This window comes from Cyprinus carpio, chromosome B17 (assembly GCF_018340385.1).
Source record: "Cyprinus carpio isolate SPL01 chromosome B17, ASM1834038v1, whole genome shotgun sequence".
In the NCBI taxonomy this organism is placed as follows: Eukaryota; Metazoa; Chordata; class Actinopteri; order Cypriniformes; family Cyprinidae; genus Cyprinus; species Cyprinus carpio.
Window position 1 is genome coordinate 11,398,550 of NC_056613.1, and position 20,556 is coordinate 11,419,105.

Here is a 20,556-nt window from a genome sequence, read left to right on the forward strand (position 1 = left end):
ACTTGGGATGCCCACAATGCAACAGCGTTATATGTTGGCACACTGCCCACTAGGCTATTGGTGTACAGTTGTCTGTTCAATTTTGATGCTAGAAAACAACAGCCACTCAAATCAGTCAACTGTTTTTGGACACATCCCACATTTTGATAATGGGATGCAAAAATTCCAGATCTCATATGAAATTAATAAAAGATAGAGCAGTATATATAATATTTAGCTTGATCTCCTGAGGTTGAATATGAATATTTTCTGAAGTTTTCATGACCTTTGTTGAGCATTCAGGTGCTGTCAGACCATGGGGTTCTCGTTCTCTCCAGTGTTACCTCATCTTATCTGTGCTGTTCTAATAGAACAGAAATATATAATACACAAGGAAATAGCTTATTCATCCTCTGTCTGGGCCGTCAGGATTTGAACTTTCTTTTTTTATCTAACTATTGTGTCGAGCACAAAGAGATATTGTTCCCACTTCTCTAATTATGTGTACCCACGAAAATAAATAAATAAATAAGCACCCAAATAGAAGTGCTGGCCAAGCACTGTGAATTTTATTGCCGCCCACCCCCTCTCTCCCACTACGGCTTCAGTTCTGAGCGTTTGCAAAAAGCCCTTTATCCATCCGTCCCCATGAGTACCAGCAGGGGTGGAAGGGCAGGAGGCGATGAGAGATGCACTGTAATATAGCCCAGCGTCCAGTGTATTTCAGAGTGAAGCCACATTCACAGAGACTGTAAGGGTATGTGTTAATGATAGCTGATTTTTCCCCAGCTAGATTTAGAAAAAGAGTTCATGGCTTATACATTTGGAGAAGCTATTGATGTCTGTAGCATAGTACTGGCGTGTCCTACCATGTCAAGTTATCATCTTTGTAATGGTTTGTGGCCATAAATACTGAAGATATGTTGATCCTTGTTTCACATTTTGGAGATGCAGGTTTAAGTCAGTTTTCAATCCCTCTTCCAAAATTGTTTCCTAATAGTTCTGTATCAAAAACTGATGTTTCTTGTTTGAAATTTTATTCTGGATCTTTTTTTGTCTACTAAATTTTTATTTCTATTAAATGTTTATTGCTAGAAAACACTACTCACTGGTCAAGTCTATATGTAGACATAACTTAAATATTGCAGATTTAGCAAAAAAAATATATGAAATAAGAAAATCTACTAATCTTATTTATTTATTTAAAAAAAAAATGTCTAATTGATTTTGGACCTTTAACCCTTTTTTTCTTTAGGAATTGTTTTAGTAATGTGGTTTTTAATCATATAAAAAGAATGCAACAACATGTATATCATTAGTTTAATCCTTACTACGCACTGTATGGCCAAAAATATGTGGACATCCAAACACCAACCCCAGTTTCAAAACCATGGGCATTAATCAAGAGTTGGTCCTCTGTAACAGCTTTCATTCCTCTGTAAAGATTTTACAGTAGATCAAGTTGCTCCTATTCGGACACAAAATTATCTGAATGATCCAATTAATCCAAAAGGTGTTCAGTGGGGTTCAGGTCTAGTTTTGTGAAGGACAATCCAGTTCTTTCAAGCAAATATTGAGTAAAAACTTCTTTGTGTGTCATTCTGGATTTAAAAAAGACCCTAACGAAACAAAGTTTCAGCACATAATTCCCTAGAATGTTTTTATATGAAGTGGCATATTAACTGGAATTAAGGGGCCTAGACAAACCCAATAATTAGAAAGAGGTCTCCACATACTTCAGGCCATGTGCTTATTTTTCCAATATGAGGATTAAATCTGTCAAAGTTTGTTTTAATCTGACGGTACTTTTTTTCTCTCTCTCTCTCTCAGGCGGAGGAGATTTTGAGACGTGAGCTGGAGAAAAAGGAGACGCCATCACTTTACTGTCTGTTAGGCGATGTGCTAAAAGATCCGCAGTATTATGACCGAGCATGGGACCTTTCCAAACACCGCAGTGCACGCGCCCAAAGGTCCAAAGCTCTGCATCACCTGCGCCATAAAGAATTCCAGCAGTGCGTGGAATGTTTCGAACGCTCACTGCAAATCAATGCCATGCAGGTATGACGTGCACTTGTGCATAGCTTTATAGTCCTTATACAAGTGTCCTGTAAATGCTGGTAGACCCACCCATACCTCTTTTTTACTGAAATGATTCAGGTATATGCTGGGTACAAACATTTGTTAGTACTGGCCAGTGTTTCCTTTGACTTGAGAGCCGAATGATGGCATAACTGTTAAAAAAATAGCTTTTACGAATCATTTGTTTTAAAAACATTTTACATCCAATGTGATTTGGGACTGTCGAATTACAGTCCTGCTTTTTATGCAAAAACTTATAATTGATTAAATTCTTCAATCAGTTGATATCTGTAAATAAAATTTTATTTTATATGAACAGGACAATAAAAGTTGCTGGAGCTGCTGTGCAACACAATATACTTTTATATAGAAACGAGTGCAGTTGTAAACAGTGTATTTGGAACGGGACACATCCACAACAGTCAAACATATCAATCATTTTTATGTAGAAAAATAATAGAAAAGCAAGACTGGAATAACACATTCAATGTGAACGACCCCTTAGTCTCTACAAACACAGTGTGATCTAGAAGATCAAAAGGATGAATGTACCATATGCTGACAGAGAACATGAGAAACACTGAGGTAGAAAAAAAGACAGCAAGACAGCAGTGTGTGGATGAGTGGCATCAGGTTCATCCACCACAGAACCAAAAAAGTGCACAGCTCTCTCTTTTTTTCCCTTCCCTTACTCATTCTTCATTCCTCCCTTCATCCATAATGCAGAAGCACAGGCAGCAATAAGACAGAGTAATTTTCCTGAGGGACTCATTGATGACCCTAGCGTGATCTTTAACACCGGCTCGCAGTGCTGCCGCAGGGCCTGGCGGAGCTAATACTGCCTTCAGGCCTAGAACTGAAAGTAAAGACGGAACGAGGGCCAGAGAGATGCAAAGATGAGCACTCGGGAGAAGAAACCGATGATTTAAAACATATGAAAGAGACAGACTCCTTGAGGTTCATCGGTTCAAAAGACATTATTAATTTTTAGGGGCCGAATAACACCTTTTAGAAGATGACTGAAGCACTTGAAGTCTCATCAATTTTCTTTTTGCCCTCGTCAGTAATACTCCATCGTTCCCACGCTCTCTTCTCCATCTTTTATCTCCTCAGTTGGGTGTCTGGTTCTCCCTGGGCTGTGCGTATTTTGCACTGGAAGGCTACGAAGGGGCCGCCAAAGCTTTTCAGAGATGCGTCGGACTGGAACCAGATGTAAGTCACACGGTCCTTGTAAGGAGATCAGTGTCATATGACCATAAAGAAAGGGCTTGTGCTTAGTTATTCCATACTTGTGCTGTCATATCTGGTTTATGTCTTTTGTAATCAATTGATTGTGTCTGCGAATGCCTCCCTGTTTTTGTTCTTTTAGACTTTTGCTTGTTTTTATACATCTATAAAACTGCATAGACGAGAACCCCTTTATATGTAGTACAGGAGCCTCTTATGATCCTAATGGTGTACTTAAAATTCAAATGTAGTCAAGCGGCAGGCTTAATACTCCGTCCAGGAAATGAGTAAACAAGCTGTTAGGAAATATTCTGTACATGTCTGGTTTCTTATTTATTTATAATGGTTTATTTTGACAAATGGCTTTCACCCGTGGACCTGACTCTGATCGTTACTCTCCTTCATTCAGAATTCAGAAGCATGGAACAACCTCTCCACGGCCTACATCAAACTGAGACTGAAGTGAGTATGAGTGTAAGCGCTAAGAATAAAGGCTACATCAAAGAAGCTTTGTTTTGCTGGTCTTTTAATCCAATGAGAGCATTTACTTTTTTTGTTCAGCAGTGGTATTTGCAGTAAAGACAGTTATAAGCAGCCAGTTAAGCTTTCCTTCAATATTTTGGATGTATACAACGCTGTTCAAAAGTTTAAGGTAAATACGTTTTTTTTTTTTTTTGGAAGAAAATGAACTCCGTAAGGATACATTAAATTGATCAAAAGTGACAGTAAAGACAATTTGTTATAAAAGATTTCTATCTGAAATAAAGGCTCTCCACTTTCTCTTGAACACCAAATTAACATATAAAAATGATGTTTGCCATTACAGGAACAAATTACAATATTACAATTCTAATATTTCAATTCTAATATTACAATTCTAATAATTTGGTGAGCTTAAGAAACTTTTTAAAACTTTTTTTAAAATATCCCCAAACTTTTTAACGGCAGTGTATATAGATAGATCAGTACTGCTTCTATTGATCTTTGTTCCCATCCCGTGACAAAGTGTAATGGACTACTACGACGCATGTGTGAATTTCTAAATAATAGCTAGCATTGCTCACACACACTTATCTTTCTCTGAAATCGCCACCATGTACAAACTGTAGATAAGCCCCTATTCAGGTTCCAGTTGACCTGATTTATGCTGCTTTTCTGTGTTTCCTTCATCCTGCATCCGCTGGGGACCCTCAGAGGCCTCCTTGCTTTTCAATTACTGCAGGAATGACTTTGGCAGCTGTAATTGCAAAGATAAATCTCCTCCGGGCTCTTGCTGTGTCTACCCCAGGAGCCAGCACTTCGGCACCACTACCAACCGGCCAATATTAACCAGATTTGGAAGCTAAATGCCAGTTAGGACATTTGTTGCTTGACATGATTGGAGGTTTTAGCTGATTTCCTGCGAGTACCGGAGATGTTTCCTGGAACACCACTGTAACGGCATGTACCTGAGGGATTCTGGGAATGATTTCTCTCTTCTGCCCTTCGTCCAATTAGCCCTGCGCACCCATCCCTGAGATGAGTCTTTGGAATCTTCTATTAAAACCTGAGTAACACTCCCAGGGACCATCTAGAACAGAGGAAATATGTGTGTGTTTGGGAGAGATTGTGGACACACCTGCATGTGTTCAAAGGAAACTAGGCTTTAGATGTTACAATGAAACCCATGTTGACCCCTGTGTCACAGCCTTTTGTTGACAGCGCTTACAAAATATCAGCTCTGTTCTAAAACCTAGTGATCTGTGTTGCTGTCTGCAGTCTATACCGCAGGGTGCTAACCTCATACTGTAAGTGAATGATTTGGAATGGAATTTGATTTTAGCATCTTGCTAAGCTAATGGTCCAGTACTCTTAAAAACAATTTGGTGTAGAAACAATTTTCATTTAGAAGTTGCTAGTAAATTTCACAATTAAGTTCAATGAAATGGCTGGTAACATCAAATTAACATGAAATTTTGAAGTAGAAGGACTGAATTATTTTCTTGTAAAACGTACTTCAATACACCTCAGATTTTTTCGCTCTTTCTTTCACTCTTTATTATTTGACTTTCTTTTTCACACTTTTTCTTTTGCTTTCAATTTTTTTGATTTTATTTTTTTTTAGTTTTCACTCTTTCTCTCTTTGGCTCTTTCACTTATTTCTTATTTATTTGCCGCTTTCACTCTTTCTTTAGTGCATTCTTTTCCTGCACTCTTTCGATGTTTTTCTTTTTCTTTCACTCTTTCAGTTTTTTGTTTCCTTTGGCCCTTTTTTCCATCTTTCCTTCATTCGCTTTTCTCATGATTTCTTTTGCACTCTTCAGCAATTTTGCTCTTTTTTCACTTTTCCCCCTCTTTCTTTTGCTGTTTTGCTATTTCATTCTTTTGCTAGTTTTCGAAACATATTTTTTCTTTCAATTCTTTCACCCTTTTGCTGTTTATTTTATTTTTTTTACTTTTTCTATCTGCTCTTTCATTCTTTCACTTTCTTTCCTTTTGCCATTTCACACATTCTTTCATGTATTTATTAAAAAAAGTGTGTGTGTATGTATGTGTATATATATATATATATATATTATATATATATATATATATATATATATATATATATATATATATATATATACACGTAAAAGTACCACTTTTTATTATTATCATTAATAAACTTCCCAAGTCGTCCGCATCCTGGATGACTTTTTTTATTTGTGTACTATCAGTGTAGGATATGTTAATTATAAAGCTATTTTATTCATGTTGTTAAATAATTCAGTCTTCTTTAAAATAGTTCAGTCTAATTAAAAATTGACAATTCGTCTGAAGTCTGTGTGTGCATTGAGCTCTCTTTCTATGCTTGGAGCATTGCACCACTAGCTCAGAAACGTGCTAACATCAGACTCTGGAATCAAGCGTGAAGTAGTGTACAGTCGTTTTGTTAACTACCTGTACCTTTTAGAACAGCCTTTGAACCTAATGCTCACTAGGGTTTCGCAAAACATCTATTATACATTGCCACATTCTAACTGCAAGTTTGCCAAACCAGTTTTTGGAAGAGAGAACAAAAAAACTACTTTTTGTTTAGCCATACACTGTTTAATACTACAGTACATCCACAAGCAAATGCTATTAACAGTAGTTCTGCTAAACACACTGATCTTTCTGTTTTGTGTGTGTGTGTGGTAGGGAGAAGGCATTCCGCACCCTTCAGGAAGCGCTCAAGTGTAATTATGAGCGCTGGCAGATCTGGGAGAATTTCATCGCTGTGTGTGTAGACCTGGGCGAGTTCAGTGAGGCTATCAGAGCCTACCATCGGCTCATGGACCTCAAGGACAAATTCAAGGACGTGGAGGTGAGTCAGCCTCTCAGTTTTTCTCAGGTTAACCCCAAACTCTTTCTTTTTGCATACATTTCCAAAAAGTTTTCATCAGATAAAATGTCTAACAGCATAAGCTGCAAGGTTTTTTCTGGCTTGTGTAACCAGTGTAAAGCAGCTGGAGTCCCTTGTGTGTCATGTGCTGCTGTCATCACTGCTCCGACCACACTAACAGCTGCCCGACTGCATGCACAGATGAAACAGTCATGTGAGAGGCTGTGTGTATGTGTGTGAGTGAGATTTGATGAGTGAATGTTTGTGTGAGAAAAGAGAGATGATTTCACCCTGATCTGCCCAAATATGTATGAATATATACATATGCACAAAGTAATTCTTACCCCAGATGGGCTTCTGTCTGCTCACTTTCATCCAAACAGCTCTGTTTTCCTCACTCACCCCGTATGTCTCTCTGCATCCATGGCCCCATCACACCTCTCCTCCGTCAGCTGTGAATCTAATAGCGGTGCTGTCATAACACACGTCTTAAAGCTATACGCCATTAGACACGTTTGTGCTGTGGCTGGTTGATGCACCAGCTGCTACATCCTATTAAATGCGTCGTTTGTTTTATCATTTGGTAGTCAAATTGCCTGGTAGTTGTTTACCTCCTTCACTTAACAGTGGCTCCGGGGTCATCATAGTGGCAGTAAATTATGTTTTATTTTCACAGAAATTATGGCTGCACCTCAAAAAAAAGAAGCTGTTTCGGGCATCTCTAATTTTTAAACACCTCCTACTTTGTGAACAGTGCAAAATCTCTGAATACTCTAGCTGTGTATGAGCAAGTGGAGAATTAGTTTTGTGCTCTATTTATTTTTTAGCCAAAAATGAAAAATTAGTGTAAGCATGCACTAGGAAAATGCATATTAATCTTTTTCAAGGAAGTCTGTAATTCTTAGCAATTATGTTGAAAGGAGACTTCCTGTGGAAGCAGATTTTTAGTGTAGTATAAACAATTTTTAAAATTATTTTTTGCTAAATTGCAAACGGTCTATATTGTACAGTATGTAATTTAGCAAGAATTACATACTGATCTTTTAGAAATCATCCTAATATGCTGATTTGGTGCTCAAGAAACATTTCTCATCAGTTTTTTAAAAACCATTGCTGATTTGTTTTTGTGGAAATAGTAATACATTTTTTCATCCTTAATGAATTTCAAAAGAACATAAATGATAATTATTTGTTGCAAAATTTACATTTTTTCCCTTTTTATTCCGTCTTGTCATGTTACATTTTATTTTTTGTAGTTTGACTTGATTTCACGTCATTGTGACCAATTCTAGCAATTTCATTCTCATTTCACAATTACTATTTCTTTTTTAACTTGGATGCGAAAACAGACATCCATAAAAAACTGATGCTCTAAATGGCAAACAAATGTTCAGATGTTTGTAGTGTTGAGATTTACGGTCACAGGGGAACACATATAATCCCATTTCAGGATGGTGTCCCACAGCTGTTTTCACACACACAACCATGTTTTGATTGCCTTCTAAATATGTTTTAAATTAGTAGGCTGTACACTTAAACATTATTTTCTACTGACATTGTCACTTCCAACTTCATTTCCCATTTCCCTCCCTCAGTTTTACATTTTTCGGATTATTCGTTTACGTCTAGTGAGCGGCTAGTAGCTCATCAATTAAAAGTTGTGATGTGAAAGCACAAAAGTTGAAAAGGTCATCGCTAGCGTTCGCCTCCAGCCCCTGTGAGAATTTCAGACGGTAATTGGGATCTGGGCGCTTGGCTGGACTCAAAATCATCACTCACTCTCTACTGTTCATTTTACTCCCTTCATCATCATCTCTCTTCATACAGAAACGCTTCAGAGTGGGAAATTAGATGAGAACAGTGGTTAATAAGGGAAAATGCTGTGCATGTGGCCGAACATCTTGGTATACAGTCATAAGACCAGTCTCTGTCATTGATCCCACCCATTTATTCACATTCCACAGAGAAAAGAGAGACCATCCTCCCTCATCCCGAGCTAAAAAAAGATGGATCAAATATCCTCTTATCTCTCTCTCCCTCTCTCTCTCAGTACCATTCTTCATTCCCTCGTTTCTCCCAGGAGAGTTTTACCTCTCTCCTTAATTTCACGCTGTAAGGGGATTGTGAAGGAATTACACACAGACACCCATTCAATTTCCCCTGTAACGTATCACTTCCCCCATCATGAGGGGGCAGTCTTATCCAGTTATCCCATTTAGTCATTTCACACGTTCCACATCAGCAGCAGACATTCACAGATACCATACTGACTTTTTTTTATTATTTTTATTTTAGATTTCTTTGTTATAGAATAATTCAATAAAAAACAAGATTGTAATTATTTTAATTTTTTTTTTTTTTTTTTTTTTAATATATAACACATTTTGTTATCTGAACATAAGCAATAAAAACAAACTTGCAAAATATCTAAAACTTTGCCTGCCCTGAAATGCAAAAAATAATAAATAAAATGCTACCTAGGTCTCTCATGCTTAATACTGTAAGGCTACATTTATTTGAGAAAATAGTTAAAACATTAATACTGTGAAATATCATTACAGTTCAAAAGAACTGTTTTCTGTTTTTATATATTTTTTATAAAAATGTATGTATTCATGTGACGGCAAAGCTGAATGTTCAGCATGATCCTTCAGAAATCATTCTGTTTCTCTAGAATGAATTCTTTGATGAATAGAAGTTCATAAGAACAGTATTTTCAGTCTTAACATAAATGTCTTTACTGTCTCTTTTCATCAGTTTAATGCTGCGTTAATACTTGCTAGATAAAAATATTAATTAAAAAAAAAAAAAAAAAAAACTTACTGACCCAATTTTTTGGAATGTATAATCATATACCACTATTTAGAAAAAAAGAAAGATATTTTACTTATTTAAATTTTTAATCCAAATGTTTTTTTTTTATGGTAAACAGAAGTGAATTCATCAGTATAAAAGAGCTCTTTTTATCATGTGTTGAGATGATGGCCGATGACCAAATAGTTTGAGGTAGAAATGTGGTTATCAGGATCTCTAGGGTGAAAAATGAGATTTCAGAGGCAAAGCCTCTGGAGGAAAAGTCTGAGGAGAGTTAACAGATATTACACCACTGACTTGGGTGACAAAGATCTCAGCACATCTGCTGAACAGCCTGAAGGTGTCCAGAGGTGAATGAAAGAATCAGGAGAGATAGTGTTATGAAGATGAAAAAGTGATAGCTTTAAGGAAAGAGAAAGGTGATGACGGATGAACTTTTACTTCAGGAATGTGTGCTGTATTATTTTCATGCTTTCGAGAACGATGTGACCACACAGACACATTGTCATGAGAACATGTGGTCCACATAAAACACTGGTCTGTGTGGAGGCTGTTTGCTCGGATGAAGTTGCTTTCTATCAGTCTTTGCAGTTAAAGTGGGAACATTAGTCTTGGCTGAGTGTATTTACACACACACACATATTGCTGCATGTCTCTCATTTTCTCTCTCTGTCTGTTCAAGTCCTATGATTGTCACTGCTTCACACAAGCACACACACACACATGTGAGGAAATATATGGAGCGTGTAAAGTAAATTGAGGTCAGTTTTCCGTCTTTCATCTTGCGAAAACAAATACTGCTGCTGAAGTGTTCTGGAATGTTTAGAATGTGACATCATTAGTCATCTTGGGTGAAGCTGTCAATCATAACACACCATCGTATTTGTATAACTTTTATGGTCTTACACAGTACTCCACAGTAAAGCATACAAATCATATTTACAGAACTAACCCGTTTTGTAAATAATGGCATCAAGAACCTTTTCACACCTCGTTATTCCTGATAATGAAATGAGTACATAAAACTAAAAGATAAAAAATTATTTAGAAATTGTAGATTAAAATGCACTACCTTTCAAAAGATTTATTTTTTTAAATTAAAAAAAAAATTGTACTTTTGTTTAGCAAGGATGTTTTAAATTGATCAAAAGTGACTGTAAAGACATTCGTTACAAAATATTTGTATTTCAAATAAATGTTTTTCTTTTGAACTCTGTTCAAAGAATCCGGAAAAATGTATCATAGTCATCACAGAAATATTAAACACAACATCACATCTGTTTTCAACAAAGATAATACTGTTTTTCTTGAGCGGCAAATCAGCATATTAGAATGATTTCTGAAGGGTCATGTGATTTGACTTAGTTTCATTGTTTAATAATCATATAGTTGCAATTTGCCTGTTCAAACTCAACTGTAACACTCACAGGTAAGTGTGTGTGCCTCATATTTTATTAAAATTGTCAGTCAGAGTAGAGGCAGGCAAACAGAAAGACATGCTTCAGAAACTGTGTGAGACGAAATCTAAGTAGTGTTGGGCTGTCACATGGTCAGGACAGAATAAATATTAGGGAACAGAGGGTGGAAAGAGAGAAAAGCAACATCAACACAGTTGTTAGAGTGTAAATGTAAGAAAGTTAAAAATAAAGTGATGCACAAGCAAGGAACATCAGAGAATGCAGAGGTCAAGTTTAGGGATTTGTGTTTTGACCTCTAAGGCTAAGCTAAGGTTAGATCAGGGACAGCATGGGGTAAATGTCAACCCTAGATTAGTTTTCCGATTAGATATTCATGTTTGGTTGTTGAGATTAAACAGCAGCCAGTTTTACACTACTGAAAAGCAAGTTCTTTGACATTTAGTATATTTCTCTTTGGTTACACTTTATTTTAAGGTGTCCCTGTTACAGTGCAATTATACATTTAAGTTCTGAGTAATATTAATTAACTACATGTGCTTACTCTTTGGTTAGGGTTAGGGTTAGGATTAGGGGTTATCTAGGGGTTATCTAGGGTTAGGATTAGGGGTTACTTGCATTTAATTATGCATAATTTGTTATTATAAAAGTAAGTACATGTAGCATGTGTAACAAGGACACCTTAAAATAAAGTGTTACCTTCTCTTTTTTTTTTTTTCTTCCAATCAGGTGCTGGAAATCCTGGTGCGTTCGGTAGTGGACAATCTGACAGATCACCGTGGCGAACAGGCCTCCAATCTTAAAGTCAAACTGCAGGAACTCTTTGGTCGAGTCTCTGCCCGCTGCAGCACAGACGCTCAAATATGGAAGCAGTATGCTCGTCTCTATGGCGATGGAAATAGCAACAATGTAGAAGACAACGAAAAGGTGAATTTTATTGTAATTTTATGTATTTTTTAAAATATTTATTTTGGGTTTTTTTTTTTTTTACCTTATTAGTATAGTGTAGAAGTGACAGTGCAGCCCACAATACAATCAAATCAAACCCAACTTATTTATTTATTTTTTTAAAAGAATTGCCTTGAACTGTTATTTCTACAGTCAGTGACTTAACCCAATCAAAAAAGCATCAGTTATATTCTACAGTGCACCAAGGTTTTCAAGCAAATAGTGTTCCCTAATCTATTTTGTCATTAATATATTTGATTTTATCAGTTATTGTAGATTGTAAACAATGTTTGCAAATAAAATAAAGGTTAATAGAGTATGTTTTTCAATCCCCATGGAACATGCATCTGGTAAAATGTATATCTTGAATGCTCTTGAAGTCTTTTTGGATAAAACGCATGAATGTCAGTTTAGCTTGAAGAGTTCAACTTTCACCATTTAAATTTCGCAGTGGGCTTCCTAGCATGCTGCTGCACCTATAGAAAATATATATCGATTTACAAACTCAAAATAATCTTGACTCAATTTTACCTGGAAGACGTACAATAGCTTTTATTGGTTGTCGTTTTATTACTTTACATCTGGTTTGGTCTTGTAGTCTAACTGCGTTTTGATGTGTGTGTTTGTAGGCACTGCAGTTTTTGAGTAAAGCGCATCGGTGTGAGACGCAGGCAGCTGGCTGGGAGAAAGACATGGGCAACTTCAGATCTGTGGTGAAAGGTGCCAGAGATATGGCTAATGGTGAGACTTCCCACACACACGGGCATGCTTTCCCTTTCTCTTTCACAAGGCAATTTGAGAGGAACCTACAGAATCGTGGTCCTGCACTCATTCAGAGAGTCACTCTATCATGGCTAATGTGGCAGTGCGTAAACGTAGAGAGAGTCTGAAAGGGCTGATGGATTGAGAACAAGGAGCAGGAGCAAAAACGACAAACAAGCCTTTTACCTCTCTGACCTCCACCAGAGACAGACATCTGTTTGTGTGTGTGGGCACGTGCGCCTGTGTGTGTTTACCAGATGGGTTTGCTTTTGTCTGTCCATCTCTGTGTGTGTGTGTGTGTGTGTGTCTCATTAAGAGGGATGTTGAGGGTTTGGTCAGTAAGTGTGTGTTGAATTAAACATCAGTTGGGACAGAGCACAGGTTTTGGGCTGAATAGCAATTCTTTCTCCGTTTCTAAAAATCTGATTTAATGTGTCTTAAAAATCAAAATGTCACATCATTTTATTCTCAGCTGGCATTGAACATGGACAAACTTGTCTAACCAAATCATGTTCCAGCTCAAATGTTCATTTTCCATCTTTTTAACATCTCTTCTCTTATTCCGTTTCACACACTCTCTCTCCATCAGCTTGTCCTTGAGTATGCAGGCTGTTTGTTGTTGATCTTAATGATTTATAAATGGGGCGGCCTGGCAAATGTAGCAGAACCCTTCACACGCCTCCATCCCTTCCCACTTATTCTGGCCTGCTTTCTGTATGTGTGTGTGTATGTGTTTGGGGAGGATTGATCGATCGATATAAGGGCGAGGTAAGTGTGTGAGCATATGTACGATCATTTTTCACTGGGTTGTATGGTACCTTGTGCATTTGTGTAGATCTTGTATTCATGTATTTGTTGCTATGCATTAAAGCTGTGTTTGTTGTTTGTGAATTAGCTCCACACTTATTAATTACACTACTTTTCCTGCTGTTGCCGCTTCATGCAGAAACATGAGGATGAGATTGGTAAAGAGAGAGATGGAGATAGCAATAATGAAGGACTGATGGATAGATGGATTGACTAGATTTTAGCAAGAAATAATTTAGAAAGGAAATGCAAGAATTTAGAAGGAAAAATTTTTAGGAAAGCAAAAAAAAAACAAATTGAGAGAGAGAATTTACAAAGAAAGCAAGAATTTAGAAAGAAGAATTTAGAGAAAAAAAAATAATTTTAAAAGCATTAAAAGAAAGCATAGAAAAGAAAGAAGCAGAAATTTAGAAAAATATATTTAAAAAAAATAAGAATGAGGAAAAGGAAAACATTTAGGAAGAAAGCAAGAATTAAGAATTTAGAAAGAATTTAGAAAGAATTGGAGCAAGAATGTAGAAAGTAAAATAATTCAGAAAAAGAAAAAGTTAGAAAGGAAAAATTTTCTAAGAATTTAGAAAATAATATTATTCAAAAAGCTTTAGAAAGAAAATGATAATGTAGAAAGAATTAAAGAATTTAGAATGAAATTAGAATTTAGAAATTAAGAATTTAGAAATAAATCATTTTGAAAGAATTGCAGCAAGAATGTAGAAAGAAAAGTAATTCAGGAAAAATAAACATTTTGGAAAAAAAAAACTTTTCTTAGAATTTAGAATGAAATTAAAATGTTTATAATAAGCTTTACATTTACATTTGTAGAAGAACCTAGCTGGATGGTGAAATCATGCTGTAGAGTTTGAGTGGCAGAGAAGACAAGAAGCTCAGTCTTTGCAAGGTTGAGCTGTAGGTGATGTTCTTTCATCCATGCAGAGATGTCCCCCAGGCAGCCTGAGATCCGTCCAGCTACCGTTGGATCATCTGGTTGAAATGAGAGAGAGAGCTGTGTGTCATCAGCATAGCAATGGTAGGAGAAGCCATGTTCCTGTATGATGGGACCCAGTGATGTAGTGTATGTGGAGAAGAGGAGGGGTCCAAGAACTGATCCCTGAGGAACCCCAGTGACAAGTTGATGTGCTTTGCATATCCCCAGGCCACCCTGAAAGACCTACCAGTGAGAGAGGTTTCAAACCAGCGAAGTGGAATCCCTGTGATGCCCAGTGATGAGGGCAGACAGGAGGATCTGATGATTGACACTGTCAAAAGCAGCAAATAGATCCAGCAGAATAAGAACTGATTATTTGTAATCCAGTTTGTTGTTCTGTGAAAGAAACAATGGTACCTGGTTGAAAACAACTCGTTTATGTGTTTTTGCTATGAACGGAAGGAGAGAGACATGTCTGTAGCTGTCTATAAGTGAAGTGTTTAATGTAGGTTTTTTGAGCTTTGGGGTTACCCGAGCCTGCTTGAATGCAGTGGGGAAGGTGCCTGTGAGGAGAGATGTGTTGACGATGTGTGTGAGTGCTGGTAAGAGTGTAGGACAGATTGCTTGGAGAAGGTGTGATGGGATTGGGTCTGGAGCGCATGTTGTAGGATGGCTGGAGAGGAGAATTTTGATACTTCTGCCTCAGTGAGGGGACAGAAGGAGAAGATGGGAGTTTTAGTAGTGGGTGTTTGGTTTGAGGTCCTGTGTGTGGGGGGGCTGAGAATTGACTACTGATTGTTCTAGATTTGTCTGTGCAGAATGTGGTGAAATCATTAGCTGTTATAGAAGTGGTGGGAGATGGTGGAGGGGCACAGAGGAGAGAATTTAATGTTTTGAAGAGATTACGTGTGTCTGAAGTGCAGTTGATCTTGTTGTGGAAGTATGAAGATTAGGCAGTATGGACTTCAGCAGGGAAAGATGAAAGCAAAGACTGATACATACCCAGGCCTGACGGATCTTTTGATTTGTGCAATTTTCTCTCTGCTGCCCTGAGTTTGGTCCGATGCTCACGAGGAACATCAGATAACCAGGGGTTAGAAGGGGCAGCCCGTGCTGGCCTGGAGGAGAGAGGACAAGTGTTGTCTAGACGAGGTTAAAGTAGAGCATAAAGTGTCAGTTGCTGCATTCACACCCAGAGATGAGAAATGGGTAGGTCAGGGAAGAGAGGATGATACTACAGAGGAAAGATGGGAGAGGGAAAGGGAGCATAGGTTTTCGTCTAAAAATAACCGGTATAGGGGTTGGTGGCACACTGGTAGCAAAATGTAGGTTAAATGAAATGAAGAAATGGCCAGTGATATGTAGGGGTTTTACCAGAATGTTGTCTGCAAAACAATTGTGTGTGTAAATTAAGTCAAGTTGGTTGCCTGATTTGTGCGTGCTTCTAGTGGTAAGTCGTTTGAGATCAAATGAAGCAAGGAATGAATGGAAGTCTGTAGCATAAGGCTTGTCCAGATGAATGTTGAAGTCGCCAAAGACTAAAAGTGGACTGCCATCCTCCGGGAATTAGGACAGCAGCCCATCCAGCTCCTCCAGGAAGGAGGATAGAATTTGCCCAGGAGGGCGGTAAATTGCCACAACCTGGAGTTTCATAGGAGCTGCTACAGTAATCGCATGAGATTCAAATGAGTTATAATTGCATAGGGGAGAGTGGGTTGAGTATTTTCAGTTGTTAGAAATGAGCAGACCAGTGCCCCCACCCCAGCCAACCTGACGGGGGGTGTGAGAGAAAGAGAAATTGTTAGCTAGAGCAGCTGGGATTGCTGAGTCTTCTGGACAAATATAGGTCTCAGTCAAGCCCAAGATGCTGAGTATGGATTGTAAAGAAAAAGCAGAAATGAAGTTGACAGCTGACTGACAATTCCAGAGACCCACAGAGAAAGAAAGAGGTGCAGTAGAGGTTGTAGAGATAGGATGCAGGTTAGCAAGATTGCGTTGCCATCTGCGTGTGATGTTCGAGCGTTGTCTAGAGACACCCGGAATGTTTTGGAAATACATGATAGAGGTGGAAAAGAGAGGAGAGTGTGTAAAGGGAAGATAAAAATAATACTTAAGTCCCGCAGGTAAAGTCACAGGACTTTACTCTCGTCGGTCTTCAAACCAGGAGGCTGAACACAAGGGCTGATGCAGAAGACATCAAATAAATACACAGTCTAAGACATTGCATTGAAAACAGCTGTGGCCACCTTCTAATTAGCATAGCCAATAGCTTATAGCAGGGCAATTGCTATAATCGAAACTACAGTTCGCACTTAAATGCAGGAAGGAAGCAATGCAAATAACACCGGCTCCTTCTAAGCCGACGGCAATTATTATAATATCCAGTAAGTGCAATCAAAAATACAAACAACAAAGTAGAAATAGGTAGAAAATGAAATATTCCTTCCTAGCAGCAAGTAATAGTTTAAACAACAGATCTACAAACAAGTATTAAGCAAAACACTCACGCGCTGCCGTCAGTCTCTTCTGTTGACTAATCACTTCTCCCAAGACAGTGACCAAGTCTACGTGTTAAGCTTTAGAAAAATATAATTTAGAATTTATAATGAATTAAGAATTTAGAAATGAAGAATTTAGAAATAAAAAATTTAGAAAGAATTGCAGCAAGAATGTAGAAAAAAAATAATTCAGGAAAAGGAAAAATTTAGAAAGAAAAATTTTCTAAGGATTTAGAAGGTAATTTATTTAAGAAGCTTTAGAAAGAAAATTATAATTTCTAAAGAATTAAAGAATTTATAATGAAATAAAAATTTAGAAATTAAGAATTTAGAAATAAATAATTTTTAAAGAATTTAGAATGAATTTTGAAATTTATGAAGTATGGGATTTTAGGAAGAATAAAAGAAAAGTAGAGGAGAAGGAGAGGAATGGAATGAAAGACAGAAAAAATAGGTGTGCAGAGATGAGAAAGTGAGGGAAAACTAAGAATAGGAGAGAGCGAAAGAGTGGCCTTTGACACGGAGGTAGATACGCATACTCATGAATCTGTTGCTTTCCTCCATATTTGTGAGCAAGATAAACATAGCTAGTAAACAGCACACAAATGCATGCTTGGAATGCACTTTCTCAGGAAAATGAAAGTACCTGCGCACACAATACGTATTATTTTTAGAGTTCTGTTAGCCCTGTTTGCTATTCATATTCTGCTAGAGACTCTGCTAATTATGAGTTTCATTGTGAAAAAATGTGTAGAATAGATGACAGTGACTGTGTGTGTGTGTGTGTGGAATGTCAGTTTTAATGGTGTTTGATGTTGCACTAATAGCTGTAGTGATTAAACATGAGTCGCTCAGAGGTCGTGATCCATCACTTAATGTTAACAGTACTACACACACAAAATTAAATAATGACCATCTCTTTGTATTAGGCCACAGACCTTGATATTGCATCACCTGACCTCCAGTGGCCTTTGACAGGCCGACACTCACAGCATACAGATGTAAACCGGCGTGACTCTACTGGAGATGAAACTCCTCAGTAATTCCTGTCTATGTCTCTCTGTCTCTCAGTCTCTATCAGCTGTAGCAGGTCTAAGCGCAATCCTCAAGAGGCTCTACAGTTGCTGTCTTCAGCTCGACTCAGTTTGAAGAGCCTGGTCACCAAAGCCAAAGTGAGTTTCACACACACTCAGCTCTTAAAGTCTTTAGATTTAAGGTTTTGCTCAAGTTTTTTTTTAAAGCTACCAATAAAAACAGGCCCTTTTATTTGTTTTGTAAAAGTTAGCATTTTCTGGCAATTTCTGCCTATTTAATGCAATTACACACATGGTAACACTTTAATATAGGGACCAATTCTCACTAGTAACTAGGTGTTTATAGGCATAATAAAAAAAATATTGGCTTTTTTTTTAGTACTTAAAGCACATATTCTACATGAATGGTCATTCTACATCCCTAATCTTACCCAATACCTAACCTTAACAACTAACTTACTAACTATTAATAAGCTGCAAATTAGATGTTTATTGAGGCAAAAGTCATAGTCAGTGGTTTGTTAATTGCGAGAATTGGACCTTAATATAAATTGTGACCAAATATTTAAGTCAATATAAAATAGTGCTTAAAACTCACAAATCCAAAAAAACAGGATATGAGAAAATTTAGAATGGAAAATAGGACTTTTTTTTATACAATACCGTTCAAAAGTTTGGGAGCATTTTTTTTGAAAGACGTTAATACAGTACATGTATTCAGAAAGGATACATTAAATTGATCAAGTGACAGTAAAAACATTTACAATGTTAAAAGATTTGCTGCAAATAAATACTGTTCTTTTGAGTCCTGAAAAAAATGAGGGTTTTTACAAAAATATTAAGCAGCACAATGGTTTTTAGTATTTATACAGTAACAATAAAGTATTAGAAACAAATCCGCATATTAAATAATTTCTAATGGATTATTTGAAACAGAAGACTGGAGTAAAGGCTGCTGAAAATTCAGCTTTGCCATCACCAAAATAAATTACATTTTAAAATATTTTAAAATCGAAAACAGTTATTTTATAATAATGTTTCACAATTTTGCCATTTTTACTGTATTTCGATCTAATCAATGCAGCCATGGTGAGAATAACTTCAAAAAAATAAAAATCTTATTGTTCCCAAACATTTGAACAGAAGTGTTTATCAGGAATTGATTGGATAAAAGGTTGTTTATATATGACAGGTCCGCTTGTTTTCAGCTCAAACGAAAAGTCTGAAAGAAACATTCATTTCAATTACATTTTGATGATTTTTAAAAAAACAAATTATTGAATAACTGTGCAATTAATCAAACAATTTTCAGTATTTACAATAATACCAACATTCTAACGTTTGAAGTAAATGGTGCCAATTTTGATTTCATGTTATCTGTAAATATTGTAATGTTAAGTTCAATTTTGGGGAGGAATTTTTTTTTTTGTGTGTGTGTAAATTATCTGTCAGCTGGCATTTATACAGTAGGTCTCACTTTTTTGTTTTGTTGTGTCTTCACAGCAGTTGTACACTGATGTTGCCACAGGTGAACTCCATGATGAGCTCAGAGGTGATGTCACAGAGCTCGAGCAGCTCATCACAGAGCTGCAGGACCTGAGTGCCCAGCTACGCAGCCAATGAAAAGCCATAGCACTGTTTTCTTCCTCCCTTTGATTGGTTTTAACAGTGCATCTTTAAAGTTGTTTTAAATGAACAAAACTTCCATCAGGAAATCCTCAGGACCTCTGTCGCTTGTTCAGTCAACAGGAAAAAACCTAAAATAAAGACTTTTATAATAAAATGACTGAGTTAAAGATGTTTGTCATCATGACCTGATCCAGGGTCAGCTGTCTTTGCCCTAATAGGGGCTCCTGTGATCACATGTGATTTGAAGGTCCCTGAGGCTTTCTATGTTCAACAGTGCCTCATTCCAATAAATAATACACAGCCTCTTTCTTACATAATTAATCTGTATGCTGTTTTTTTTCTTTCTTTTTTTTTTAAACTTGTGTGCATGATGGTTTAGTTAATATTAAAGGATTCACAGAGAGTAGATTAAAATGTGATACAACTGACAGCTAGGTTCACATAAAATCAAATGCGTTGTGTCAGTTCTGTAGTCGAGATGAGCTCATGTTAGTTTGAATCTAGGCCTAGACTTGAGTAGATTGAGTCTGAGTCAAGACAAGAAAAGGGTCGCGTTTGAGTCAAGATGGCGTCTGAAAGGCTCCCGAGACTGACAAGACCAAGATTATGAAAAATCTTGGACTCAGGACAGACTCACTGATGTGTATTATCATATTAACTGGAAGACTTTCCTACAGCTGTCATATTAAGCATAACTCATCACTGACCCTCCTCACCCTGTCTCTACTGTCTAGTTTGTGCTCTGCCAAAGGGAGTGTTGGGAGATTGTTATCTTGATTCCTTGCTGTTTACCTCTGGATATGCGCCTCTGTTGGGCCTTGTTTTAGTTCATTTAAAAGACTGTTTACACAAAATGTAAACACTGACAATGTTTGCTATAAATTACTTTAGCAATCTTTTTTATCCACACTAAACTTAGCCCTAAGTTAATGTATTTAGGGCAACTTTCAACCTGGGGTTAACCAGCAATTTGCCTTTTCAAATTAAAATGGTGCTTATAACTGGTAAAAACCCATATTTTATTATTTAATAAGAATATTACAGGTACAAATTACCAATAAAATGTTTTAGGTCTGTAATACTTTGTTTTTAAAGA

General features: G+C 36.9%; 1 protein-coding gene across 3 annotated transcripts in view; it reads left to right on the plus strand.

Moving 5' to 3' along the window:
- The window catches only part of LOC109106946 (tetratricopeptide repeat protein 27-like), an 81,355-nt gene extending 61,578 nt beyond the window's left edge, over positions 1-19,777 (plus strand). For 2 of the 3 annotated variants that reach the window (XM_042742206.1, XM_042742204.1), the window contains 8 exons: positions 1,810-2,037; positions 3,172-3,270; positions 3,695-3,747; positions 6,445-6,610; positions 11,587-11,784; positions 12,435-12,546; positions 17,869-17,969; positions 19,335-19,777. In XM_042742206.1, coding sequence (XP_042598140.1) covers positions 1,810-2,037; positions 3,172-3,270; positions 3,695-3,747; positions 6,445-6,610; positions 11,587-11,784; positions 12,435-12,546; positions 17,869-17,969; positions 19,335-19,454 — 1,077 coding nt within the window. In that variant the 3' untranslated portion in view covers positions 19,455-19,777. The remainder of the gene's footprint in view (positions 1-1,809; positions 2,038-3,171; positions 3,271-3,694; positions 3,748-6,444; positions 6,611-11,586; positions 11,785-12,434; positions 12,547-17,868; positions 17,970-19,334) is intronic. The other variant, XM_042742205.1, reaches the window with a different exon arrangement.
- Positions 19,778-20,556: the final 779 nt, after the last annotated feature.